Source organism: Ilyonectria robusta (genome assembly GCF_021365365.1).
Source record: "Ilyonectria robusta strain PMI_751 chromosome Unknown BGZ61scaffold_28, whole genome shotgun sequence".
NCBI lineage: Eukaryota > Fungi > Ascomycota > Sordariomycetes > Hypocreales > Nectriaceae > Ilyonectria > Ilyonectria robusta.
The window spans coordinates 40,852-66,938 of NW_025764462.1; the positions used below are offsets into that span (position 1 = coordinate 40,852).

At 52.1% G+C, this 26,087-nt stretch overlaps 11 protein-coding genes across 11 annotated transcripts; 7 read left to right on the forward strand and 4 right to left on the reverse strand.

Moving 5' to 3' along the window:
- Positions 1–386: 386 nt before the first annotated feature.
- BGZ61DRAFT_461584 (uncharacterized protein) lies at positions 387–4,355 on the forward strand. The gene is made up of 3 exons (XM_046247187.1): positions 387–611; positions 664–1,135; positions 1,188–4,355. The coding sequence occupies exons 1-3, from the start codon at positions 541–543 to the stop codon at positions 4,068–4,070; spliced, it is 3,426 nt and encodes a 1,141-aa protein (XP_046097625.1). The 5' UTR covers positions 387–540; the 3' UTR covers positions 4,071–4,355.
- Positions 4,356–4,688: 333 nt separating this feature from the next.
- BGZ61DRAFT_558907 (amino acid permease-domain-containing protein) lies at positions 4,689–7,126 on the reverse strand (the record flags this gene model as incomplete). The annotated part of the gene is made up of 7 exons (XM_046255738.1): positions 4,689–5,356; positions 5,480–5,670; positions 5,741–6,215; positions 6,270–6,481; positions 6,530–6,619; positions 6,670–6,913; positions 6,968–7,126. The coding sequence occupies 7 exons, from the start codon at positions 7,124–7,126 to the stop codon at positions 5,123–5,125; spliced, it is 1,605 nt and encodes a 534-aa protein (XP_046097626.1). The 3' UTR covers positions 4,689–5,122.
- A 276-nt stretch (positions 7,127–7,402) lies between these two features.
- On the forward strand, positions 7,403–8,769 carry BGZ61DRAFT_592797 (L-fuculose-phosphate aldolase). The gene is made up of 3 exons (XM_046256748.1): positions 7,403–7,942; positions 8,000–8,531; positions 8,581–8,769. The coding sequence occupies exons 1-3, from the start codon at positions 7,629–7,631 to the stop codon at positions 8,653–8,655; spliced, it is 921 nt and encodes a 306-aa protein (XP_046097627.1). The 5' UTR covers positions 7,403–7,628; the 3' UTR covers positions 8,656–8,769.
- A 66-nt stretch (positions 8,770–8,835) lies between these two features.
- On the reverse strand, positions 8,836–11,051 carry BGZ61DRAFT_498520 (arginine metabolism regulation protein II; the record flags this gene model as incomplete). Its single annotated transcript, XM_046251283.1, has 3 exons — positions 8,836–9,831; positions 9,884–10,761; positions 10,817–11,051. 3 exons carry the CDS (start codon positions 11,049–11,051, stop codon positions 8,836–8,838), a joined length of 2,109 nt encoding a protein of 702 aa, XP_046097628.1.
- Positions 11,052–11,544: 493 nt separating this feature from the next.
- Positions 11,545–12,556, forward strand: BGZ61DRAFT_400779 (phytanoyl-CoA dioxygenase family protein; the record flags this gene model as incomplete). Its single annotated transcript, XM_046243039.1, has 2 exons — positions 11,545–11,721; positions 11,779–12,556. The coding sequence occupies 2 exons, from the start codon at positions 11,545–11,547 to the stop codon at positions 12,523–12,525; spliced, it is 924 nt and encodes a 307-aa protein (XP_046097629.1). The 3' UTR covers positions 12,526–12,556.
- A 142-nt stretch (positions 12,557–12,698) lies between these two features.
- BGZ61DRAFT_538273 (uncharacterized protein) lies at positions 12,699–14,674 on the reverse strand (the record flags this gene model as incomplete). Its single annotated transcript, XM_046254629.1, has 2 exons — positions 12,699–14,578; positions 14,653–14,674. 2 exons carry the CDS (start codon positions 14,672–14,674, stop codon positions 12,699–12,701), a joined length of 1,902 nt encoding a protein of 633 aa, XP_046097630.1.
- Positions 14,675–15,457: 783 nt separating this feature from the next.
- BGZ61DRAFT_592801 (uncharacterized protein) lies at positions 15,458–16,744 on the forward strand (the record flags this gene model as incomplete). Its single annotated transcript, XM_046256749.1, has 1 exon — positions 15,458–16,744. One exon carries the CDS (start codon positions 15,458–15,460, stop codon positions 16,412–16,414), a length of 957 nt encoding a protein of 318 aa, XP_046097631.1. The 3' UTR covers positions 16,415–16,744.
- A 201-nt stretch (positions 16,745–16,945) lies between these two features.
- On the forward strand, positions 16,946–18,727 carry BGZ61DRAFT_538275 (uncharacterized protein; the record flags this gene model as incomplete). Its single annotated transcript, XM_046254630.1, has 5 exons — positions 16,946–17,085; positions 17,145–17,578; positions 17,671–18,123; positions 18,162–18,492; positions 18,553–18,727. The coding sequence occupies 5 exons, from the start codon at positions 16,946–16,948 to the stop codon at positions 18,725–18,727; spliced, it is 1,533 nt and encodes a 510-aa protein (XP_046097632.1).
- A 192-nt stretch (positions 18,728–18,919) lies between these two features.
- On the reverse strand, positions 18,920–21,134 carry BGZ61DRAFT_538276 (uncharacterized protein; the record flags this gene model as incomplete). The annotated part of the gene is made up of 2 exons (XM_046254631.1): positions 18,920–21,034; positions 21,096–21,134. The coding sequence occupies 2 exons, from the start codon at positions 21,132–21,134 to the stop codon at positions 18,920–18,922; spliced, it is 2,154 nt and encodes a 717-aa protein (XP_046097633.1).
- A 1,881-nt stretch (positions 21,135–23,015) lies between these two features.
- Positions 23,016–23,917, forward strand: BGZ61DRAFT_484017 (uncharacterized protein; the record flags this gene model as incomplete). Its single annotated transcript, XM_046249549.1, has 2 exons — positions 23,016–23,315; positions 23,369–23,917. The coding sequence occupies 2 exons, from the start codon at positions 23,016–23,018 to the stop codon at positions 23,915–23,917; spliced, it is 849 nt and encodes a 282-aa protein (XP_046097634.1).
- Positions 23,918–25,316: 1,399 nt separating this feature from the next.
- BGZ61DRAFT_592803 (uncharacterized protein) lies at positions 25,317–25,962 on the forward strand (the record flags this gene model as incomplete). Its single annotated transcript, XM_046256750.1, has 3 exons — positions 25,317–25,429; positions 25,592–25,662; positions 25,749–25,962. The coding sequence occupies exons 2-3, from the start codon at positions 25,619–25,621 to the stop codon at positions 25,960–25,962; spliced, it is 258 nt and encodes an 85-aa protein (XP_046097635.1). The 5' UTR covers positions 25,317–25,429; positions 25,592–25,618.
- Between the last annotated feature and the right edge of the window lie 125 nt (positions 25,963–26,087).

A 26,087-nucleotide genomic window follows, 5' to 3' on the forward strand; every position in this document is an offset into this window, starting at 1 on the left:
ACAGTGTTTCGCCTATGTCGGATAGCTTGAGAAACAGGACCTTCTTGGTTCTCATTATCTGAGACGCCATGAGCCTTAGATAAGCCCAACAATCGGAGGCAGCCTGATGAGAAATAGCGCGGCGACACGAAAGAGCATCTAGCCAACCACTCAAGCCAGTGAGTCGCACCGAGGCAACGAGGCAGTTTCAGCCCCATGGACCGTCTTGCTGTAGCTGGTGCTGTGATTGGCGCCATTGCTGGGCCAGCGGTTGCGTAGCCAATGAGTTGGCACCACGACTACACACAATTTGAGACTGTAAATGCGCAGCAAGGCAATTAAAAACCACAGCCACAATGGAGCAATCAGCCGTCAGGGACTCGAGGGGCTGAATGCATCAGGCACGTGCCAGGGCAGACCATCTACAGGCGAACCATCTGTACCTTAGGCTCGCCAAGTTGCCCTCGTCAGCTTCCTCAATCGCATCACCTTTCCCTCATCGTAAACTCAGCACATTCCTCCTCGGCATTACTAATACAGCATCGTCGGTACTCACTAGAAATGCTGGGACATATCCACGATACCGGCCTTTCTGTCATCTATGAGCCTGTCACTGGCCCCGCAGTAGTAGAGTGAGACCCTAAAATGAAATCCAGTCTGGCGCATCGCACTGACAATTCCCAGCATTGTCATCATCCATGGCCTGAAAGGGCATCCGTTCAAGACATGGACCGCAAGGAACGAACCTCGCCACCCATCTCTAGCCACGCCTACTCTCCCCCAGTCAGAGTGCTCGGACACCGGCAAGGAGCGAGAAAAGAAATTATGGCACGGTCCGCTAGCATGGAAGCCATCAGGGAAAAGAGCGCCAGAAGACGATGCACAAATGCAAGTTGCCAAGCGAGTGAAGCGAAGTGATAGCACAGGCCCTCCAGTGTTCTGGCCTTTTGACCTTCTCCCCCAAGAGTGCCCAAAGGCTCGCATTCTTACATACGGATATGACACGAAAATCACAAAATATATGGCTGGTGGGACCAATAAAAGCAGCATTTTCTCCCACAGCAAAGATTTCATGTTTGCGCTTAGCAGAGACAGAGTATCCGACCGTCCCTTGCTATTCGTTGCTCATAGTCTTGGTGGGATTGTTGTCAAAGAAGTAAACTCATGTACACCTAATTTTGTCATACGTCGACTGATAAATGTTTTAGATGCTCGCCAGGTCGTCAATATCCACGGAATCCAATTTCAAAAACATCGTCGAATCTACTGCCGCCATCATCTTTCTAGGCACACCTCACCGAGGAAGTCCCGATCTTTCAGCGCTGGGTGAATGGGCTCGGTCTTTCCTCAGTATTCTACGTATGGAAACGACATCGGCCATCCTCGATACTCTTGGCCTTAAAACAACAGATCTAGAACGGGCCCAGGAATCCTTCTCGGGACTTTGGCAGCAATATGACTTTCGGGTCAAGACATTCCAAGAAGGCCTTAGTCTTATGGGGGTTAACCTCGGTGTACTTGGAAACAAAGTCGTCCCTGACTCTTCCTCGTTGATAGGAGATCAACGTGAGCATGCAGAGACTCTCCAGGCTAACCATCTCGATATGTGTCGGTATACCGGAGCTGACGATCCAAATTATCTGAAAGTGGCAGGCGAGATTCGTGCGATCTATCTCTCAATCATCGATTTGAATACTCGGAACATTCATCAGAATGGAAGTTTACTACCTGGCGGATCGCCGTCGAGTCCACCTGGAGATGGACTCAATGACATGGAGAAATCTTGTCTTGGGTCTCTGTGGTTTCCGAGGATGAACAGTCGTTATCAAAGCCTCGAGAGCCCTATGGAAAATACATGCCGGTGGCTATTTAAGCGTCAAATATACCGGAGGTGGTCGACAAATTCCAAGCCCGATGAACGTAACCGCATTCTCTGGATAAAAGGGAAGCCAGGGGCTGGAAAGTCAGTCTTGATTAAAGAAGCTTTTCGTCGGACCTTATTGGCAGAAGAGCGTTCGGGCTACTGCACTGCAGCCTACTTTTTCAGTGCGCAAGGCGAAGAGCTGGAGCAAACGGTTGTTGGCCTCCTTCGATCATTGCTCCACCAGCTTCTTCCGCACCATCGGCACCATCTCCCAGAGATTTGCAGGATGTGGAAACAAAAATGGGGATCGACTAAACTTGCAAACATGGATGTCCCTTGGGAAGAAGCTGAGCTGAAATCTTTCTTCCGGATGATCTATTCTCATCGGCCAGTTAAGTCGACGGTGATTTTCATCGATGCTCTCGATGAGTGTGATTCCAGTACCCTACGAAGCCAGATTTTCTTCTGGAAGGACCTGACCAAATCTGCTTTTGTTGCTGGGGTTGATCTGAGAGTCTGCTTCTCAAGCAGACACTTTCCTGCCTTTTTTCTGGACTGTCCCACCGTCACCGTGGAAGAACACAATAGGTTTGACCTTGAGAGATACGTGAGGGAGAGGTTCAAATACAGCATTGCAGCCTCGAACCGAGATTGGGGAATGACATTAAGACTTAGGATCTTGTCAAAATCCGCCGGTGTTTTTCTGTGGGTCATTTTAGTGGTAGATGCCACGATAATGAGATGGGAAGAAGGTAAGGGACGTCTCGTCCTGCTCAGGCAGCTTGATGAGGTACCACAAAGCCTTGGAGAAATGTTCACGATGATGTTGAAGGACCTCAAGCCGGAGGCGAAACTTCTGACACTGCGACTATTACAGTGGGCCACGCTAGCTGCCAAACCATTTCGGCTTCATGAGTGGCACCACATCTTGGCCTTCATCAAGCAACCGTTTCCCTCGTCTTTGGATGAGTGGCGCAAGTCAGACGAGTACACTGATAGCGACGACCAACTCGAGAGACAGATCAAAAGTTTATCAAGAGGGCTACTGCAAGTAAGTGCGGCATCAGTCTTAGAAAAGCCGCAGGACAAGGTTATCGAGACGATATCCGTAAATGCAGGAGCGGGGTCCCTCGACCTTGAAAACGGAGAGACCAGAGTAATTGAGGTTATACACGAATCTGTGCGACAATTCTTTTTGCAGGGTGGTGGATTTTCCATATTGGATCCAGATATTGGACCAAGTGCCGTGGGTATTGGGCATCTCTCAATCATCAATACCTGCTTGGACTACATCAACATTGTCGAACTAGATGCTCTAGTCCAGGCGAGAATTCTTGATCAAAACCAAAACGGTACTTTGGCACCTATTTTTACGTCGAGTGGAAATAGATCTGGGCCTTCCAGCCGCGAGTTAGGTAGTCCAGTGCGTCACGGCGAAGCGCAAGCTCGGAACTTTGGTGGATTCCCCTGGCCGCCCGATGCAGAACTCCAGAACTATGGCACAATCATACCACTTCATACAGCAGAGCACCGAGACGGTACAGACGCGATATTCACTTTTGAATCACTCAGAGAGATGTTCCCGTTGTCGGTCACAATCGACATTGAACACTGGACAACTACAACCCAAAATATGTACGACCAGGGCTTACAGGAGCTACGCAGTCGCAATTCGTCAGCCCGCCAGTCAGTTACAGGCCAATCCCAAATGTTGCAGAGCTATCCTGCCCTCCTCTCATACGCTACTTTCCAGTTGTTCAACCACTTCCGACTTGCCCGAGCCCAAGGTGTCGATATCAAATCGGCCCTGGCCAGACTCGGGAGATCAGATACATGGGCGCGGTGGGTAGCTCTCAAGGAAGATATTCCTCAGGGGCTTGGGCTAGCCGAATATGCTACCAAGTATGAGGACTTGCCTTTGCCCCACAATTTTGAGATTTTCGCCCCATTATATCTCACCCCTCTTCAACGAGTCGACATGAACGGAGCGCACACTACGGGGGATTGGCAATACAGTTTTCCCACAGGAGAAAGCCACGGTATGATCTTGGACCCCCCAGAGTCTCCAAGAGTCGAAGATGTCTGGAGGAAAAACTTGTCGGGTACATATCAGACTCCGCAGGCCGCAGCGGCCCACAGAAGATCAGGTAGTGTTGCAAGTTTTAGCTCTGCAGGCAGCCATTCGAGGCTCCCCAGATCTCCCATCATCCCAAGGGGAGACGACTAGGACAGTAGACACTCATCGATGGATTAATTGCACGGAATGCAAACCATGGGAATTGGGAGGTTTAAGTTGACAGGAATGATTTACCACACTTCACTCAACCCGCTAATGACAATCACAATCTTCTTCATAACCCAGCATAAAGCCGGAACCATAATGAAAACAGGTGGTAAATCAAAAATTCCGCCCCCCATGGCCCCGAAGGACAATGAAGCTTGGAACGACTCCGCGATGTGCAATGCAGGCCTTCCAAGCTGAACCCCCCAATTGATGAGCTGGGGAGTTCGGAACAAGGTAAGTATGAAGAAGAAAGAAGAAAAAGAGTAAAAGAAAGAGGGAGAGGCCGCATTATATACCCGTTGAGAGACCCGAGCACGTGAGGGACAAAGTGTCCAACAAGGTGGAGCTCATTTCTTCTCTCGGAGCAGAGACCCTGCTAGAGCCAGGCAGCCGCGGGTCTGGTCCTCAGCCGCAAATTGGATACGACCCAAAGAATGTGGATTAATGGAGAATACGAGAACCGAAATTGCGAAAGGACTCCATATCCGGGTTAAGCCCCGTTCACGGACATGTGCCCGAGTCTTTATGCATCTGTTATGTCTCCTTGCACATGTTGTGCATGTCCGTCGTTAGGCTGGTCTCCTCTGTGTCCTTGCCGTGCCTTTTCGTCAACACTGAGTATTCTTTACTCGTATCAAATTGTGTTAACGACCTAGTTTTCCTTATCAGTTCACCCTCATTAGATCAGAAAGCCGGACTCTCGGGAAAGGCAACAACATGAGAAAAACAAACTTCGTACACACTCAATCGCCACTACAATCAAGATCCCCCCCAGAAAAGAGGGCCTACCCTGGACGGACAGATTAGTTGCACTTGCACAGCTACTACGTAGTAAACACTCGCACAATAGGATAATCTCTTGTAATTAAACTAGAATGACGCCCTGTTGTCTCTAGAGTGGCGGTAACGGATACTAGCTAGGACTATGTGCGGGCAATCATGACTGGATACGTTACTAAGGTCGAAGAACGAAATGAACGGCCGCACATCGCGGCTTAAATGAGGGAAACATATGTTCCGATGCGACGCCACAACGGTCGGCGGTAATATGCATCGAGAAACTGAATCTCGTCGACACTGAGAACATGTCGGCCAGTCGTCAAATCCGCCGTGGCAGGATCCTGCCACTTTGTGCGCCTAATTAGTTTGTATGCAGCTGTGAAGCCCAGGATGACTAGCAAGCCAATGGTGTACTGGAAGAAGTTGATCGCAGTGAAACCGCCGCCACCCTATGCCACGTGTAAGTTTACATAATTTGCATTTTCGAGTGTAAATGGCGATCTGAGGGTGGAGAAACATACCAAGGGGCTGATCGCAGCGTACAGCAGACAGACTAGGAGCATTGCAGACACCACCATCAGGTAGGCAGGCATAAAGGGCCATGCCATAGACCGCCAGCCGTAGATCTGATCAAAGATCTTATCGCCCTGTGCGCGCAGGGCTTGGTGGAAGCGGAAGTTGGTAAAAGAGATGATAGCCCAGTTGGAAAAGAACGAGGCGCTCGTGATGGAGATGAACCAGTTCAAGGCCGTGGTGCCACCACCTGTGCGCAAAATGTCAGTAAATGGTGTTTTGTTTGCTGCGACTCCAATGTCGCGATTTGTGAAACGTACCGCTAAGGCTCATGTAAGTCATGATGGTACCGACAACAGAGCTGATGCCGAGAGCCCATCGAGGTCTACCAAGCTCGTCGCACTTGGCGAGCTTTGACGGAATGAGTCCCTGCAAGGCCATAGTGCGAAGAATGCGGGAGGGGAGGTAGATGGATTCCAGAGCAATAGCGACGATTCCAATGATCATGCAGACGTTGATGATGTCAGGAATGACCTTCAATCCCGCATTGGTGGCTGCAATGACAAATGGAGAAGCCGCAGAACCCGATGCGCCGAGGAGACGAGGGTCGGTGGAGGGAACAAGCAGGCCAATGAAGACGACACAGACCATGTACATGAAGCCAACACGGATGGGAACCAGCGTAGCAGCATGAGCCATGGAATAGCGAGGGGACTTGGCTTCGCCGCCCATGATACCGATGAAGACTTGGTCACCAACGGCCCAAATGGCCAGGAGAGCGCAGTTTGCAAATCCCTAGAAAAACACAATTAGAACGACGACTTCTTTTTTGGGTGGCGAAAGCCTTACTCCGAATCCATTCTGAAATGCCAGGCCGTTCCTCCAGTAGCTCCCATCACTGACAGAACCGGTTGGGCCGGCGCCTCCGATGAGGGCCAAGGAGAGGCCGATAATGATGATGAAGAGAACGATCTTGACGAGGGATCCGATGCATTGCAGCCAAGCGAACGCTTTGTTTGGCAAGACGAAAACGACGAGGCAGATGACCAAGAATATCGAAACTATGGGCTATTAGCGACGGGCTTTGGGTGGGTTGTCGAATAACGTACGTAGTGCGGCCTGTGGGACGGCGCCTTCTGCCCAGTAGTCGACAAGTACAACAAAGAATTCGGCTTCAGCGGCGAAAACAGCAATCCAACCTGGAACAAGTCAGCCGAGTGTATACACAAATGGTAAAGAGACAACAAACCAAACCACTCGGCAAAACCAGCTCCAAAAGCAAGAGACGGGTCGACCCATCGACCGGCATAATCGATGTAATTGCCGGATGTGGGGAAGGCCACCGTCATTTCACCTAGAGTCTGGAGATTGGCCCACACTCCACTGCAAACCATCAGATATGCGAGGAACATGGTGCCGGGTCCACCGTTGGCCAAGGCCTTGCCGATGGCGATGAACAATCCGCTGCCGACGCTGGAACCGAGAGATATGATCTAGATAATTTAGTTAGCTCGCCCGCACGGCGTGATGATAGCTGCGGATCATACATGAATCTGTCGTGGGGTGAAGCTTCGATGGAGATCACCAAAAGCCTCGTCACGGACAATCTGACCATTTTCAAGAGAGCTTCTAGCTGGTTCAGGAGATGTTGATTTCTCATGGTCTCCCAGCGAGGTCTTCTCGCCTTTGTCGGAATTACTAGCCATGCTTGCTGGCAGTACAGTTGACTTATTGGAAGTGATGTTTTTCAGTAGAGAGAGGAAATTATTCAAGAAGATATCAGAAGAACGAGATATTCCAACTCGACCTGTGATGTTCGAGGTCCTTTCAAGGTGGAGGAGGGCCCCTTATTGTACGCCAATAGGGATGCCCGCTTATCTCATAAACAATACTGGTGGTTGAGACTGGAGATAGCTCACGTGGTCCGTGATAGCTTCACCAACCCCGCCGTCGGGGCCCACCTTCCCTTTGCACGGCCGTATCGTGGGGTCGTGGTCCACATTGATTGTAGCCGAAAGCAACTAACCAGTGGGACCAGGTTAGTGAAAGGCTCTTGAGTCAGTGGCAACCGAGGCAGAACCATCTTCATTCTCTCTTCAAGTCCGCCGATAAGCGTGTATTATCCGTTCACAGCCATTTCACTTCAAGCCAATTGTGCCTGTCACTCGTATCTCCCTGAATCCCGAGCTATTGACATTGAGATTCAACATGGCGCCGCATGTTAATAACGACGATACGGTGGTTGATTATGTGCCCGCCAGCCTTCAATCGGTAAAGAAGACACATTCCGAGGTCGCGGAGAAGACTTCCACAAACAAGTCAAATGCGTTGAAGGCGCTGAGCCAGGGCGTCACTCTCCCCGGGAGGCCGATATTTTCAGATGTGGAAAAGGCGAGAAACCACATGCTGAATCATATGGCCGGTGCATTTAGAGTGTTGGCCCGACACGGTTGCGTCGAAGGAATCAGTGGGCATATTTCATTGAGAGACCCTGGAGATCCTAGTGTCTTTTGGACCAACCCGTAAGTTCAACCAAAGTCCGGTCCGGAAAGATGAGTACGTTCTAATGAGTAATTCAGTCTTGGCATTCACTTCGCCCTCCTGAAGCCCGAAGACATGATTCTCTTGGATAAAAATGGTGAATTTATGGGTGGCAACTCATCGCTTCCCGCCAACGCAGCTGGATTCCTCATCCACAGCGCCCTCCACGAAGCACGCGCCGACGTCAACGCCGCATGCCACTTTCACTCAGTGCACGGAAAGGCGTGGTCTGCGTTTGCGCAACCACTCGAGATGATCAACCAAGACGTCACCATCTTCTACGGCGAAGCCCAAGCCGTGTATAGCGACTTTGGTGGCATTGTGCTCAAGGACGAGGAATCCGAAGCTCTAGCCAAAAGTCTCGGAAGCAAGGGCAAGGGAATGATTTTGAGAAACCACGGTCTGCTGACCGTTGGGGACACGGTGGATGAAGCGGCGTATCTCTTCATGCTTATGGAGAAGAGTTGCCAGATCCAGCTGGCAGCTGATGCGGCGGCAGCATGTGGGCGACAGAAGGTGTTCATCAATGATGAAGCAGCCAAGTATACCTTTGAAATGACAAGCGAACCGGTATGTTTTCCGCTCATAACCTCAAAAAATAGTGCTAAAAGCCAGATAGGACAGCTTGTACGCTGAGTTCCAGCCATACCTCCAGTACGAGTCCGCAATGACGCCTGGCGGTTTGCAGTTTTGAGTAAAAAGTCGTTGCCGAGATAGAGCTAGGTTGGGGGATATTGTCATCATCGGGGGAGTACTTCCGTGCATATAGCAGGGTTCATGTATTTTAGAATACTGTCATTCATCTTAGGCTATTTCATTGGCTTCAGCTCAAGACTAATTGGTTTAGTGTACTGCTCTCCATGAGTATTTTTGACTAGGGAAGATTCCGATTCCTTGCTAAATCTCGAGCCTCCCAAACCTGCTTGACCGCCTGGCCTGCGACTTCAAACATCCGAATTCCTGTCAAAGCGGTCTCTGAGCTGAACCAAGCCGAGATTTTGTCCCGGGTATCGCGGTTTGATGCCTCGCAGCCTGCGATGAATCCGGGCCAGCAAAGATTCGAAGAAGGATCGTTGGATTTCCGCTTGTATTCGCCATACCGTGTTAGATGGTCGAACGTCTTGTCGACGAATTGTTGTAGGATGTGTGTGTCGACATTTCTGACGCAGCGGTAGAAATAAATAAGCAGAGCTGCATGCATCGCTTCTCTGAAATGGTACAATAATGACACGCGTGATCGGCCATCGGTCTTTTCTTGCGTTGGATCTGACTCTTCTTCCGCTATGCAGAGAGAGCAGAGTGTGAGAACGCTCTCTTGATCCGGATTGGCGATGTCGTTCCTCCAGTCGCAAATATCCGTTTCCAACTGGCTGGCATCGGCAGAAAGCAAGTCATGATCCGGATCTGTTGATCCCCACTGACTTCGTCTGAGAATTTCCATTCTCTGCGCAAGTGTCGTGACACGCGATATTAATTGAAACAAAGGCTCGGGCAGCGAGTATATTCGCTCGAAGATGGACTTATTTCTCCCACAAATGTGACATGGTGGTGATGTGGTCGCGGTAAGCATCGTGGAGACGTCGAAATTTCCATCCGCCGGAAGAAGGCTTGACCAGAGGTTTGCATTCTGATCCGAGAGCACAAAGACATTTTCGACCTCTTCGAGGACTTTCAAATGTCCATTAACTGATGCTTGGGATTGAGTCCCAAAAATCCCAACGCTGGCCTGCAACGTGCGTAGGTATAGGAAGGTGCTGTGCAGCATTCGGACACCAGGTGATTTGCGTATTTCGTTGACACCGTAGAGAGCAATCAGGTGCTCAATATCGCGTAGATACGCATATGTCTCTTCCATATCCCCACTGACGACCTATTTACACTATGTTAGGAGTGAAGAGTTTTGAGATGTAGATGGCACTTACGCAAAGAGTCACCATGCTTAACAAAGCCATGAGCACATCATCGTAGTCTTCTTGTTTTCGACCCGAAGAAAGGCTTTGTAGACAAGTCTTGAGTCTCGACTTCGCTTGGATGCGGTATCTGTCACCGATGATTTTCCATGGAACAGAGCCGTCGTTTGATGAGGGGCTGAGAATGTCGAGATGAAATGCACTGGCGCCGAGGACGGCGAAGAAGAGTGACACTTTTGAGTTGCCGGCGTCACCTGTGACCATGAACTCCCCAAGAGTCTCATAGACTTTGGGTATATGTAGAGTTTCCCACGGAGACTTGGAATGAATCCGCGCAGGAGAGAAGCAGGGGACGAGTCCGTGTTGATAGCGATCAAGGAGGAGCCGAATGGTGGGAAAATCGAGGTCATTTACGTTGAATGAGTAGGATATTGGCATTCCAGGGGGGATAATGAAGGAAAAGCCATCAGAAGGAAGAATAAGATCTTCAAAGACGGATCTATCATCCAAGAGGTGTGTGCAGAGATCGTCATCGTCAGCGGCGTCTAGGCTGGGGTTGAGGAGCTGTTGGTCGGGAAGGGAGAGGTGCAATGGCGATTCGTCGAGAATAGACACCCTGTTTTCATTGTCTAGGGTATTGTTCATAGGGAAAGCGTCGAGGATGAGACTTGTCGAAGGGCTATCCTGATACTGGATTTCAATGGCCTCAATGTCCTGTTCGGCAATCTCGGTTGCACCGGGAAGTTGAAAGACGCTGAAGGGGCCAAGGGTAGCGGTATCGCCAACTTCAAAGTCCCGAGTTCGGATATCAAGATCCGTGAGCAATGTTTCGACAGAGACGTCCTGGATTGCAGACAAGATGGTGGCTACGTGTCGAGCTCGCTCGCCCTCTCAACGCGACATGTCAGCACTAACTAGCACCCATATTGAGATACAGCAGCCTACCTGAAAGCAGTGGCAGGCTCTTGGCGCCATGCTGTCGCTGTTGATGCTCGTACTGGTGATGCTCATCCGGGGCGCCCTCCCCGACGGTATCCGCATGCAACCAGGTGATCTCGGGAGAGCGGGCGGGGGCGACGCACTCACGATTCAGTCTGCAGCAGGTGGAACACGTAGGGAGAAGCCTGTCGCATTTGACCTTCCGAGAACGACAGCTCACGCAGGCGCTGTGCCGGAGCATTGCCAGGCAGATATCCCGGTGGGGAGGCAACACGTTGGCTGTGATGTAACGGGGAGATGTGTCTGGGATCCGATTTGATTTGGACGACCGCGACTGGATTGGACAAGGGCGATAAGCCCCTCCCCTGTTGACCCTGTTCGCCCTAAACTTCCCATTCCAGCATAACGGCGCGATGCTACCGCGTAACTTGGGTAGCGTAGATACGACTTAGTACTGAGCAGATACGACTTAGTAGATACGACGCGGTGGGACGCCCACATGATAAGCGTCACGATTGGCGCTTCCCCGCACCGTGGCCCTGGGATAGGAAAGTGGACGCCGAAGACATCTGGAAAGAGAGTCCGATTGGGCTCGGCCAGAACTGTCAGATAACGCGATGACACACGGCGTCGATGGAGACGTAAAGGAGAGGACGGGAATATAAACCATCTGTGCTCACGGGGATAGCCGTGAGTTGACGCAATAATTAGCAATTCAATTACTTGATCCAACCATGGCCGTCACGTCGTACCCGTCCATCCAGCGCATCGACCGATCCGATGTCGAGGGCATCATCAACGCCCTGACTAAGGACGGCGGTTGCATCGTCAAGAACTTTACAGATGCAGCCACCGTCGACCAGGTCAACGCTGAGACACGCCCATATTTAGACGCAGATCTGCCCTGGAAGGTAAGCAGCCCAATCAAATCCCCGGTTTAGTCGTAATGTACTCATCACCCCACGCAGGGTGATTTATTCCCCCCCGAGACTCGCCGCTGTGCGAATCTCGCCCGCCGCAGCAAGACAGTCCGCGAGAAGTGGCTCGTCGACCCCTTGATCCGCGCCTGCAACGCCAAGTTCGTCGACAAGACGACGTCCAACTACTACGGCGAGACCAAGCACACGTACACCAGCGAGGCCGTGTGCAGCATCGCCGTGACGTTTGAGATTGGCCCCGGCGGCAAGGCACAGCGCCTGCATCGCGACGACAAGAACTACCACGTGCACCACCCGGACCAGACGCAGACCGGCTACCAGGTCGGCACTGATGTGATGATGGCGTTTCTGGTCCCGGGTGTCAAGACGACTGTCGAGAACGGCGCGACTCTGGCGATCCCCGGAAGCCACCTCTGGAGTTCGGACCGCGTTCCCAAGACTGAAGAAGCCCTCTATGCCGAGATGGACATTGGCGACTGCTGGATCATGCTCGGCGGACTGTATCACGCCGGCGGCGCAAACGTAACCCAGCTCGAGAAGCGATCAGTGCACGGCATGTTCTTCATTCGTGGCTACCTCCGACAGGAGGAAAACATCTATCTAGCAACCCCTCCAGAAGAAGTTCTGACTTGGTCTGAGAAGGCCCAGAAGGCACTCGGATACACACTGTCCAGTCCGAATATTGGCTTTGTCGAGTTCTTTTCGCCCATACCGTATTTGAAGGGGGAGCGTAACACCATGGGCGATTTCGATGCGTCGCAAGAGAAGAAGGAATAATTATTTTGATAGCGATAGAAATGTTAAACACGTGTATTGATCATTGCGTCACCTGGGAACGAGAAGTTACATAACTTTGACATTTATTTCTACAGTTGGACAACTTCAGGCTCGTCCTATCCTACCTATCGACCATATACCAGTGGTCCAGTACTCCATGTGTTGCAACCAAATTACTCCGCCGTAGCGTCGCACACCTCCTCAATCACCCTGTCCCAGTCCTTCTCGCCCACCAGTCCACTCAGAGTAAAGGTTTCGTACGATCTCGAGGTCGGCATGTACAAGGTCGTGATACTCAGAGGCTGCAGGTCGAGCGACTCTGAGATTCCAAGAACGAGTTCTTTCGCACCGGGAGCATCCTCATATTGCTGCGCTGCATCATGCTGACGGCTGATGGTCTTTTCATCCATGAGCACCCAGAGCGCGCCATCGATTTCCGGGGCCGGCACAGCACCTCCAAGTCCTGTTGGTTGATTCTCCAAGAGTGGCAGTATCTGCTCCGAACCGTGCAGGGGGATTTCTCGGCCCATGATAGCCCCTCGTTGGAGAAAGCGCCAGCAGGTGGTGAGAGAAATGGGAACAAGCGGGCGGGGAAATGGAACGTCTGGTCGGGAGTGAGGCATGCTGGGAGTGGCCAGCGTTGGCACTGGGGTTGGCACCTGGATAAGGCGCCCAAATCTGGTACCAGGGAGGACTTTGGTTGAACCGAAAGTCACGTACTGGGCTCCGCCAAAGTTGGTGTAGATGTCGTCGACACTGCTTTCAATAGTGGTGGGTGATTGTGGGAAGTAAGCCATCTCGCCATCAGCCAAGTCCGTCAACTTGACCACCGTGCCTGTTGTGTCGAGAAACTTGAGGTCCTTGATTCCGAGCTGGTCCATGATGATGGCTTGAAGCATAAGACTGTTCCTGCGGATTGCTTTGAGAAGGTCCTCTGTACCGTTGCGCCAAGGCTGGACATGCCAGTCACGATGACGAAGCTCGAAACTAAGTGTTGAAGGGCCTCCTTTGCCGTCGATTTCGAGACTGCCATGTTTATTACTCCTGGGAAGAGTACTGTAGCTTATGCCAAAGAGTCCGCGGATGCCGAAAATCAACATGGTCGTGGCAAGATAGCCGGACATGGCCGTCCAATTGAAGCCGGTGTTCCAACGTTCGGGCTCTGGCGTGAGTGGTGGCGAGCATACTTCGAAGTTGAACGGCATTCCACTCCAGGTCAGGATCTGCCTGAATGCGATGGTAACGAGTCGAAGCCGACTCTCCCGATTCGTACTATGAGCTTTCCCATCAGTGTCGTAGATGTAGAGGTGTCCACAGGGGCGGTCCCAGATAATGGAACCGCAGGTGGTGTCAACCATGTCGTAGAAGCCGATGAAGAAGCGGCGGTTGAACATTTCTTCCTTGAAAGCGATGAGAGAGGAGAAACCCATGGTGAAGTCTCCATTCACCATATGTGTTCCCGCGGGGAAGGATGAACAGTGGCCGCGTTCGCTAGGTGCAGGGTTGGCCAACAGGGCATCGTCGGTGAGGCAGATGTGCTTCCGCATGATTCCGACCTGACTCTCCAAGCCGGACTGGATCAACGACAGGAATGGAACGAGGTCGGTTCGTTGGGGCGGCTTCTGACCTTGGATCGCCTGAAAGAGGTGCCAGAGGTCGACTTGTTGCTTGTGCCAGTCGCGATGGCCGACCTTGGCTCCGTTCTCAAATGCTGCAGATGGGCTGGCAGCGGATCGCGCTATCTTCGCACTGATCTCCTCCTCCGAGTCACTCACAGACAAAAGGCCGGGACCTGCGTGCGGCCAGTGAGACCAGTCGGTGCGAGGCTGGAACTGTGCGGGCTGGTGAGGGAAAGCGTCTTGGATGCTCGCTCTGCCCGTTGTTTCCGAAGGATGCGTGAAGGGCTGCGAGCCCCCTTCCTGGACAATGGAGAAGGTGTAGAAGAGCATTCGTTTGGGATAGGGAGGGGCAATGAATAGACGAGGATGACATGGAGGAGGCTCAAGGAATTCTGCCCGGTCCTCAATGCTGCCACCCACCCACCCAAGCATCACTATTGAGCAGGTTAGCATGCGCAGGTTAGCATGCGCAGGTTCTGAAGGGCGAAGAGGGGAGAGTAATACTCACTAGGATACCGACGAGACGTCATTATACCCAGAGAGTAGGAAAACGTAGAAGAGAAAGAAGAGCTGACAAAGCCAGAACAACAAGAAGAAAGACAACGGCAGGGGACATGAAAAGAGGGAGAAACGGATGCAGATGCAGCTGCACTGTCTGCACCTAGCCGGCAGTAGTAGGCCTTGGCGAGGATGCTGTGCAAGTATGGAAGCGTCGTGTGCAGTGAAAGAAAAGAGAAACGTTTGTAAAGTTGAGTTGTGGTGAAAGAAGAAGAGAGAAGGGAGAGGAACGGTTCGGGTAGCGTTTGTGGGTGCTGGTTTGTGGCGAGTGGTGAAATTTGTGACAAGTTTTGTCCACTCTGAGAGTAGGTCATGCGTAGCACACAGAATGCAAGCAAGGCCTAAAAGGCACACAATGTACATAATTCATCTGCATTACGTTGAATGCGTGGGAAATATACAGGATAAAGCAATGTCGAGCCAATAGGGGAGCAATTTTGGTAGACATAAACATGGAAACAGTAGCTTGCCCACTGGCTGCTTCTGCACCCGTCTTCTCTATCCTTCTGCTTATTTGCCTTGCAAACTTCTTTTGCTGACGGGACTCAACCTACGTACTCTGCTCCTCTCTCCTCATTTCTTCATCACCAAGTTCCAACACCCCCCCTCCCCCCTGGCCATCGAAACGGCCGATGAGAGTACGCATCAAGCATCACACATCGTCTCTCCGTTTCAATCATCGCCAAGTACGTGCAGTACAGATTCTTCTGCTTCTCCTACGTGCATGAAGCCAAGCTGACAACTCCCCAGCAACCATGGATCCCGAGACCAAAGCCCAGAAGCTGAAACTTATTGCTTCTCAGCCGCCGACAACCCTCCCCAACGTCCGAATCGCTGCTGTCAGCACCATCCTCGAAAAGACCTTCCATGCGACCACGCTGCTGACCGACGGCGGCAAGGGCCGAATCGTGGGCGAAGAGGAGCTGTCCGAGGGCGCCCTTCTTCGCTTCCACAGCACCTTCTCGCTCTGGATCTGCAACCACGCCGCTGTCGAACGCATCAGGCGCCCCAAGTACCTGGAGCTGGCCTTTCGCGAGGATCTCGGAGACGACATGAAAGAACTTGCCCTTGGGTTTTGGAAAGACAGGATTGACTTCCCCGGTTGGAAAGACTTTGGCCCCCCCAACAATCACGGAGACACCAGAAGTGTCTACGTCCCTGCCGAGCTCGCACACTACCGCGGGTACCTCGTTGCGAGCATCATGGGGAACACCGCCTCCGCTACAGCTTTGTTCGTCATGTTCTACGGCTTGAGAAACCCCCGAATGTGCGAGTGCTGCGCCCGCAAGTACGCGACGACAACAACGGAATCTGGCGAGCATATCCTCGGCCCCTTTGCCGACTGCGTCTCCTACTCGAAAGCCCTCGGAGGATCCTGTGCCAACTGTATCTGGGAAGGCCACCAAGACTGCACCTGGAAGTTCCTCAACCGATATTTGCCGGCCATGAAACTGGACGGACTATCGGAGCTGCCAATGCCTCAGGAAGTCAGACGCTTGGTCGAAGTCATGACTGCAGCATTCCGCTCTGGTGCTCTGAACCCAACGAGCTGCCCACGTGTTACATGCAAGCTCACTGGTCTGCCACTGGGCCCCGAGGACAAAGAAGACGCAGTGAAGGAGACAAATGAGGAGCTCGAAGCTCGGTACAAAGCCAAGCTCGAAGCTCAGTACCTAGCCGAGTTCGAAGCTCAGTACCTAGCCGAATTTTAGATCTTGTAGCCGTGGTTAGGAGGGAGCAGATGGGAGGCAGTGTATTGAAGCTGTTGGCCTTCTACGACAGAGACATGTTCAACCCGGCATGCTTTCAGGACTCTGGACACCGACATTTGGAGTTTATTTCCCAGAGATGGAAGTCGATACTTGCTGAAGTCAGTTGGGGGAATTGTTGGAAGGCCTTGCCATGCCCACTTTCGGTGGTGGCTTTTCAGAATTGAAGGGACTTTGGCTACCTTCGATGAGCGTGGCTCATTGCCTACCGAGTTTCATAAGTAGCAGCCTAGATGCAAATAGCACAAGATGATTCTCTATGGATCTCAATAATACAGTGGTTCAATGTTTTCGGGTACAGCGTTGGCCTGGACTTTACGGTGATGTCGACAGAAGTAGGCTAAGGGCGAGGAAAGCCCTTCGTTTGAGAAGCGGCCAGAGAGGAGCCTGCGGCTCGAGGCCCTTTCCAATGCTTCACTTGATACCCGGTTATCTCAAGAGTAAACTAGCAAATATATCACCTTGTTTATCAAGATGGGCAAGGAGCATCTTGCTTACGAAACACTTCCAGTGGCGGAACACACATGTCTGGAGGAAGTGGCTACGCTGCCATATTTTGGCATGGAGATGTTCGTTTCCTTATCAGCGAACCTCCAAATCACTTCGAGGTGCTCGTAACCAAGCTAAAGCCAAATCTGTACTTATTTAGATATTGACGCAGCTTAATTACCAGCCAAGGCTTCCCTCAAGACACTTGGGAAAAGCGCATTAAGAGGCATGTTGTTGCTATGACTCTAGTCCGGGTGCTGTTGTGGGGCCGCTGTCAGTGCTCCACGCCTACTGCTACTGTTGTTACAGCGGTTCTTACAGCGGTTGTTACAGTGGCGCTGCCCTGGCTGTGGCGACGACTGTGGCTGCACGCCAACTCTGCGGAGATTTTCAGAAACTGCTTGGCCTGGAAGCGCCAGAAGGAAGTGGTTGTCGACGACTGTGCAATTGGCCTCAAGAAGGAGCCATTGAAAGCCTTACCGGACCTGGACCCCGATTATGAGGAGAGCGAGATTTCTCAACGGACTAGAGAAGTCGAAGCTCAAGACGACGAGAAGCACGAAGATTTGGAGGACGACCAAGAGCAACCAGAACCCGGGCCGCTAGTCGATGGGCCTGGTAGATGAAGGAGACTGAAGACTGAAGACACCACTGAGTCTGAAGAATCTACGCCCCTGTCGCTGCAGAGACTAATAGCGTGGAGGATACAGTTGAGAATACTGAACCTGAGTCTACGACCGGTTCCGAAGCTGAGATCCCCAAATCTCTCGACAGCCAATCTGCCAAGACAGAAAACCCTGACGAGGATCGAAGACACATAGCAGAAGAGCGGGACAGCCAGCGGCAGATATGCGAAGAGAAACACCCGTTCGAGGACGACCGCCGCAAGGACATGTACAAGTCCATCAAAGACGCCGCCACCGCCAAGAGCACGTCACTTACCATGACGGAGACGGAAGCTATTCTAAAGCAGAATCAGTTTGGTGACCGACGGAAAGGCATGAGTGAGAACGAACAAGACTGCGTCTTCGATCCTAACGCACCTCTAGGATCGAGCCAGACCGTCACCTACACCAGCCGGTTCATAGACCGACTGAGCGACATCACAGACGACATGTGGATTCCTGGCGCTCTTTCCATCAAAGCTGCCAAGATTGGCGAAAGTGGCCGAGGCTCCTTCACCGACAGTGACAAGTTCAAGGAGTCGGATTTGACCTTGATAATTGCGTCCAGGTTGCCAACCTGACCATCGACTTCAAGGATGGACTCGAGTACAAGCTCATGAATTGCACCGACAAGGGCAAATTTGCCAAGGCCTACGGTGACTGCTTCAACTCGGGGTTCTTGAAGGGTGGTAAGGCCAACGCGGCCATCAGCATGAAGATCCTCAATAAGGCCAAGAAGACGGATATCCAGGCTGAGGCAAAGGTAGCTTTCACCGCTGGATCAATGAGTGTCGAAGCTAAAGCCAACGCCGGTAGTGGGCGGGAGAACATTGAGTCCAACACAGAGATTGCATTCCAGGCAAGCTGGTGCGTGGTGGACACATCAAACCCATGTAGTAGAAATGGGATATTAAGAGCCTCATGCAGGCGGTGGCGCGATGCCCAAACCTCTTCGCAGACTGTCCCCGAAGAACCCATAACCCTAATCAAGTACGGTAACCTGTGGAGCTTTGTTACAAGACAGCCGAAGGCTTATTCGAGGCTCCAATACGAGAGTGCGCAGATCGTTCAACAATGCTTTCGAACTTGCGATCTGATCTAATTACCTTCTGCTAGTAGCTTCCATTCGTCCATTCCACGTAGGCAGTCCATGAATCCTTAAATCGATCCTCGTTTCCCATCGAACAACATCGCACTGTACCGTCTTCCTGAAAACTAATTATTAGACCTCAGCTCCAACCATGTTCGTCGTTTTGCAACCATAGCACAATCAAGCTCCTGCACTACAGCCAACTCAACGCCACTGACCGGACTTAAAATGTTGACCACTTTGCCTAGACTCAATTCCCAGACCGTTCTGCCCTGAAGCTGTAGGCTGTATCGACCCGCGGGATGCATTCCTCCGCAAAATTGTGAACAGTTGCTGACGCGCTACGTCTGCCGCAGCAAGGCTCTGGCTGAAGATTTCAGACTCCCGATCTCGAACAGCGGAAGGAATACCCCCTAGCTGTGATATGCGGTTCCTCAGGTGAGCGTAGAATCGAGTGTTGGTTTGTTCAACGTCATACAAGGACAACGGTCGTGGCCCGGGGCTTCGGTCGGGTTCTTCGAAGATCATGGGCGGTGGGATAGGCGGCGGGCTTTGTCGATGGGGTTGAGAGAAGCTTGGTCGTGGCGCTTGTGGTAGGGTCGGAGTCGGAGAGCTGTGGAAGGCTGTGGACATTGAGACCTGGCTGTGGTGACGTACTTCAGGTCGAGCAGACTGCGATGACTGACCAACATTGGGAGAGAAGTTCTGCTGAGAGCCAGACATAGCTTCACTGCCGAAGAGAGAGTCGAGAGTCTGTGGTGGAATGCCATCGAGCGATTCGAGCCGCGAATCTGGTTTGACACCGCGAGATTTGTGCTCCAGTTTTTGCTCGGGAGGATGCTGGCCAACAGAGGAACAACCTTGGGAGTACCCCGATCTCTTCAACCGATATTGTTGCATCCGCTCATTCGACACAGATCCGTAGTCTCCCTCACTGCCATCATTGGCATAACACTTTCTGGCTCGACGAGGACGAGCTGCAACGGCTTGTCGGCGGGCGAAATCATCCGCCCGGCTCTTTCGCTGGTCGATGCGCACCTGCTGGGCGAACTGTTCAGCCTTGGCCTGGCAACTGGCTTCCATCTTGTTTGCCGTCTCACGCATCAAAGTGGCGAGGCCGAGGCGAGGTTCGTCGGAATTGAACTTGGAGGAGGTCGGATTCGTGGTGAGCCAATCGCGGGTGAAGACATGACCGAGCCCTTCTTTGGCGAGACGCTGGGCTGGGACGTTTGGAAAGGGCGACAGCGCCACTTTGGCTCGCATGATTTGATCATCAAGACGATCTCGCTCTTGGTTCGCAGCGACGATCTTGCGGCTGAGGTCGTCGATCTCCTTCCACTTAGAGACCTTGTGAGTGATGTCTTGAAGCTCTTCTTGCCTCCGAATGACCTCGGCTTCCGCCAACCACACATCAGTCTCAGCCTGCTCCGCGGCGATCTCGAGTCTCCGATATCCGGGTGTTCTGGGAGATCTCCTCACCGGTTGATTGAAACCTCTCTTGTCGATATCACTTTGGTCGGCGGTTCTCAGTTGGGCAGCTCGCTCGTAGTCGACACCTTGCTCAGCAACGATTTGCCCAGCAACGATTTGCCCAGCAAGTCTCCGGTCTGCAACCTGCTGCTCAGCAGCCTTGTACCTGTCGGTTTCATCCCCAGCTGTCCCACTTTCGAACGCCTGCTTCCTGGAAGCTCTCCGACTCTTGGCCACGTACTTCAAAGATCTCGGGGTGGCCCTTTGACGAGAAAAGGCGTCTTCGAATCGATCGGAAAGTCTGTTTCGACCGACATGAATCCCTCTGACCTCGGCGTCGACTCGTCTCATAACTTCATGACGAGCCTTCATAACGACCGGATCAACTTTTCCACCCGACGCGGAGGACCAGGATTCGTTATCGGTAACAGTCGAATGCCCATGAGGTAGGACCTTGCCACCGTCCCTGTGAGTAGCCTGGGGTATTTCGACAGCAGGCACGGTAATGTCGCCGTTCCAGCCAGGGCGAGCCCAAGCCTGCACCCAATACGGGTAAACACCAAGGGCCTTGCCACCATCACCACGTGTGCAGATGAGAATCTTTTGATCCTTGAGCGATCGGGTCTTGTCTTTGAGGCTCTTTCGGAGAAGTCCTACCGCCACCGCCTTGGCTCGGGCGCCAAGAGCATCGAGATTCAACGCGTTGCTGAGCTCTTCAAAGTGACTCTTGTAAGTTTCCACGACGAGGCCATGACGGGCAATGTGCGCCCACATCTCGCGATGGTGTTCGTCGGTGAATTCGAAAGGCAAGGCGAAAGGGCCCCGTCGGATCAAGACGGCTCCTAGATACTACTCCGGGATTAGCATCGTGGTCAAGAGGGAGGCATCGTGGGTGCGAGAAGGACCTTACCTTGAGCTTGCGCGATATGCGGTATAGTTTGCCCCTCATGGTGGGCAACGAAGTGGTTGGATGTGAGGTGACAAGAGTGCCGATTGACGGATTCGAGGGATGAAAAAAAGGAAACAAGTTCGTTGAAAGGGAGTAGATGAATGATCCAGGAGATGGAAAGGTGTAAGTGGTCGTGGCTGGATGAGAGCCGTGTCTAGGGGCCACTTCATCCATGTGAAACTCGTGCCAATGTAAACGGGAATTTCTCATGGACCCAAGAAAGCTAGCATCGCCACACAAATCCCCGCCTCCAGTGGGTCATGCGTGTCCGGGTGTCTTAGGTCAATTAAGGTACCAACGAGTGAAGGATATTTACCCTAGTCAGCTGTGACAGCCGGTACATGAGGGAGGGTTTGAAGACTTGCGAGAGGTGCAATTGGAGATGAGGAATCACGGCCCCAAGATTTGGGAGATTCTCTGAGATGATAGAGGTAAGACTGCGAGCTGCCAACACGTATGCAATCTGTCCAAGAGTCGGTGAGGATGTCTCGATCGGTTTGGTTGGATGGATCACATGGGTAGCAAACAGTTGCAGCTCACTGATCGTGGTTACACGAGCCAGGAAGCGAGCCGACGGAGCGGGTGTCTCTGTTATGCCAAATCTCCTGCCACATCAATTACCGCCGGACGGGTAACCTGGATTTTGGAAAGTGACGCCAGAGAGCACCCAAATGACTTCCCTCATGGTTGTTCATCTCGGGGGAGCCGGAGCCACGCAGGTCAAAACCACATGTTGCGGATAGCACCTTGCTGCATATCACAGGTTAGCACATCTGAGTTGTAAATTCGAGACACATAATGGGCAGTTTCAGCCACGATACCTGATCATGTGGAAACTTGGAGTAGGCGTCGCTGATGCTCGGTGCGTTTAGTCGTGGCTGGACTGCTCAGATACCGCACCAGATGTTTTCCACGGGCTAGCCTATCCGGAATAGTCCGCGTAAGGCGGAACTGTAAATCCAGCTATCTTGGTCTAACATGGAGTGCCAAGACTCGTTGTCATGGCATGGAGCCAATCCCCTGCCGAAAGGCTTGTTGGGGACATTATGATGCGCCCGTCCCCCACGATAGCCTCTTGCATGGGGTAAGGGCTTGTTACACATGCATAAAGAACCAAGCCATTCAATTCATTCTGAAAGATGGCAAAGCGTGCCCTGTATGCATCCAGCCTCCTTGTGCGGCCGACTGCTGGGCCAACCGTGTCATCTGCGCCGAAGACGTAACCAACCTACACGACAAATGAACCTCCACTTGTTCCGGCTGCAAATATTTCTTTTAAACAGTGAATAAATAGAGACTGATTAAACCCAACCAACACGCAGAGGGTAATAATAACAGTACCTCGGCCAGGTGGAGTTGTGCTACATGAACAGCAGCTAAAACGAGCAGTCATTTTCCCGCTTCAGCACCGTCCACACATTTCCCGAGACAGCACGCCTTCAATTTCCTCTCATATTGGGATGCGGAACTCTATTTTTTCTGGCGCGTTGCTCCCAGAGACCCGACGGTAGAGCTTCCGGTGTTGTGCGCAATGCCCATCCAGTTGCTCGGCGTGGATGACTGATGACATGGGATGCGTAACTGCATTACAAACGCTCGAGCTAAATGGTGAGAGATTTCGCAATTACCGTGACTGCTGTGCGTATGTGGCCCTGACAGAATTTCACAGCTTGACTAGCCCATTGCACTCCTTGTCCAGGGTTGGCGCCGCTCCAAGTTTGAATGCCCTGTGGCTGCAAGCCTCAAACATCAGCCTCAAGCTTCTTCAAACGCGATTACGCTGCCAAAGCTCAACACGCTATCCAGCTTCAACCAATTTCATCCTTTTAGTCGACTGTGCAGTAATGCTAAGATGATCGGTGGCAGCATCTTCAAAGTCCCATGCGTTGCCTGTTACCCGTATTTGTCTCGGACGTGGCCTCACGCATCCTCCAAACGCCAAATATGCTATCTAGAACAAACACGATCACCAAGCAAGTCTCGCAACAAAAGGTCGCAAATGAGATAGGCCGTAAATGGGAAAAGCCTTTCAGTCTCACCTTTAGTCATCGTTCGGTTGTCATGGCTTCTTATCCCAGTGCCAGCGCCCCTGGGTCTCATCTTTTCCTTTCCTCGTCAGCCACTGCTTCTTCAGCACCACGGTCTCCTCAGCCTCAGCCTCCGCTCCGCGGGAGCTCCCAGGTCTGCGTCAACTCTTTGATTGGCTTCAGTCTCTTGGTACTAACCACCACTAGACTCCAGTCTATTGTTGCATTTCCAACCTCGCAACGCTGAATTCGCTGGAACAACATGCCTTCGAACAACAAGTGCGATGCGTCTGTCAAGCCCATCGGCCACCTGACCCCTTTTATGACGGCCCCAGCCAAAATTTCACGAACTACCCTCCGGCCGAGAACAACACAACGAATAGCCGAACAGTCATCGACCGTGACGGTGCTTCCAATCGACTAATTCCTGATCCATTCACGGTCGTCTTGATCGCAACCACGGATAAGCACTTTCGCGTTTATTCCCCTGACTACTCTCATCGACCAATATACGTAATGCCTACGTCTCGATATGTTTCAGAGTTTCGGGAACGCCCAGGATACCGCCTACGGTTGAGAAGCTGGCCCGCGTCTACCGCAGCACCAGTGGATTCTCCCCCCGAGCCCCAGACTGCTGAAGGTGGCGTTCCTCAGGACGACCCCATTCTAAAGACGCGGGTTCAACCTCGGCATACCCTAGGGACGATACTCGGGGCCATTTTACTGTTGGTAATTATTACTCTTGCGCATTTCTGAGTCACCTACCTTTGCAAAGAGTATATCTTGACGATCTCAAAATGGGTGCTGGAAGGTTATGGTCAATCTAAGGAACTTTGATGTTTTCATGTCGTGGTTTCCGTTTACGTCATATTGGTGTGATTAAATACATGTGCGCTTGGCACATGTGTCACTGTGCTTCAAATGCAATGTATGTTGTTGCTGCAGGACAGTTTATTAGCGCTGCAATTTATTGCGTTGCTGCAGGACATATTTCGCACTAGTCAGCGCAGCCCCGGCACCCAACTGCGTGCGCGGCCCGAACAACTTTGGCGTAATATCTGGCTAATAGCCGGGCAGATGGGCTTGCATTAGCGGAGGTCGGTCGCATTGATCTTACCCTGATTAGAAACAGGCTGGTTGCCGTGTTGACGTGTCATTGATTCGATGCTGCTATTTCTGCCTTGCATTTACTTGAGGCCGGAGTCGATTCTCACCATGGGTTCGACGAGCAGCGACTCCGCAACGAACGCTTCTTGTTTCTCAGAGCTGATGGCGATGACTGTCGAGGTGTATTAAGTTCATTATTATCTCTGTATTATGAGTCGCTCCCTTTTGTTCTTGTTGGCTGGCCTACCTTGACAATTGCCGATATTGTCTACCAATTAATTGTCTTCCCATCAGGAGAAAAAACCACACTCCGTGGTCCCTGGAGCCCTTCACCATCTCCCACAAGCTCACAGGATCACGGATCCGTCCACACCACCATTCAAACCCAGCCCAGCCAGTGGGACCAGACCTCTGGTGGTCTGTCTTCCCTCGATATTGCATACTTGGTCTGACTCAACAACCCTGTTCTCAGCCCAAGCTGTCGTGGGAGCGGTCGCATGCACGTTCGGTCGCATACATGTCGGTCGCACGCGCAGCTTAGTGGCCACTTTTTAGTGAGGCTCCCCCTGGTCCTGCAGCTTAGTGGCCACTTTTCACTGAGGCTCCCCCTGGTCCTGCAGCTCCGTAGACTACGTCACAGGCTACTGTGGTTGGTCAAAGCCCCCAAGCTACGGGACCTCCACCCATGCGTTGATGGACTTGACAACCAGGCCCCTCCCCCCCCCGCCGACGGGCTGGAGAACCTTCGGAAGGCGAACCGCCAAGTATAGAGGAAGGGGGATACATCCCATCCCCGCGCCGAAGAGTCGGGACCCTGCCATAGCGCGATACATTGTTTCCTCTCGTAAAGCACTCTCCCTTCCGCGTCTCTGATACATCATGTACTAACTCAAGTACAACCCCCCTTCACCGCTTGGGGCGTCCTTGGCGTGTGTGTGCTCCTTGTCGCCGCCTGATCTTATGCATTTCCTGTTCGCCTCTCTCTCTATTTGTGCTTCGCAGATGTGCGGGCTTCGACTCTGGTTCCTACCGTGCTCATCTATAAAGTCTTCTTGTCCCTCCCACGTCCAGAATGCATCCACCTCATCCTCGCCAACCTACTGCAGCATTCAGCTTTTGATTCCCCCTCATCTTTGCATCTTCTTGGTCTACTACCGCTTCGTCAGTGCCAGCCATTGCCTCCTTCATACCCATCATACCCATTCTCCCTTTTCCCTTCTATCCACTACCTACCCGCAGCTTTCTTCTCGTGCCTCCTCCCTCAGCCCTTTCCAGGCAGTCCCTCTCTTCATCGGACAACAGGCTAATCATGTAAAGCACTAGGGCCCTGCATCTATCTCTACCATCATTATGTCGCCATCTTCCAACGCTGTTGCCCAAGGCTCCGTGTCAAGGTAAGATTACCTTGTCAATCCCGCTGTCTCATCTTGATTGGCCAAACCTACCGTAGAACCTTTGCTGACATGAGTTCGAGAACTAGCCAGCGCTCAGGCAACCCTGCCGCGCCACAAGGAATCCATCTTCCCCAATTTACCCATAGCCTAGATGATCCTGTCAACAGACGGATGCAGAACCTAGGCTACGTTGCTGGGACTCCACTGTTCGCTCGCAATCCCGACGCGAAGCGCATACTTGCTGCTGCTATGAAGCTCATCAATACGAGCCCGACACCGACCCCGAGGACATCTACATGATAAGATTTTGGAAGCATCTCTGGCCTTGTATGTTGGTTCCAGGCCATCCTCAAACGAAACGATATTCATGTGGCGATGCTTGGGTTGTCTCTGTGGTGTTGGAATCTTCGTTACTAGTATCAAAG

Excerpts from the sequence above, each read along its gene's own strand:
- BGZ61DRAFT_461584 (XM_046247187.1), top strand. The coding sequence starts at position 541 with ATGCTGGGACATATCCACGATACCGGCCTTTCTGTCATCTATGAGCCT. Across the intron at positions 612-663 it reads ACTGGCCCCGCAGTAGTAGA|CATTGTCATCATCCATGGCC; the intron begins GTGAGACCCTAA and ends GACAATTCCCAG. Across the intron at positions 1,136-1,187 it reads GTGGGATTGTTGTCAAAGAA|ATGCTCGCCAGGTCGTCAAT; the intron begins GTAAACTCATGT and ends TAAATGTTTTAG.
- BGZ61DRAFT_592797 (XM_046256748.1), top strand. The coding sequence starts at position 7,629 with ATGGCGCCGCATGTTAATAACGACGATACGGTGGTTGATTATGTGCCC. Across the intron at positions 7,943-7,999 it reads AGTGTCTTTTGGACCAACCC|TCTTGGCATTCACTTCGCCC; the intron begins GTAAGTTCAACC and ends TGAGTAATTCAG. Across the intron at positions 8,532-8,580 it reads TTGAAATGACAAGCGAACCG|GACAGCTTGTACGCTGAGTT; the intron begins GTATGTTTTCCG and ends AAAGCCAGATAG.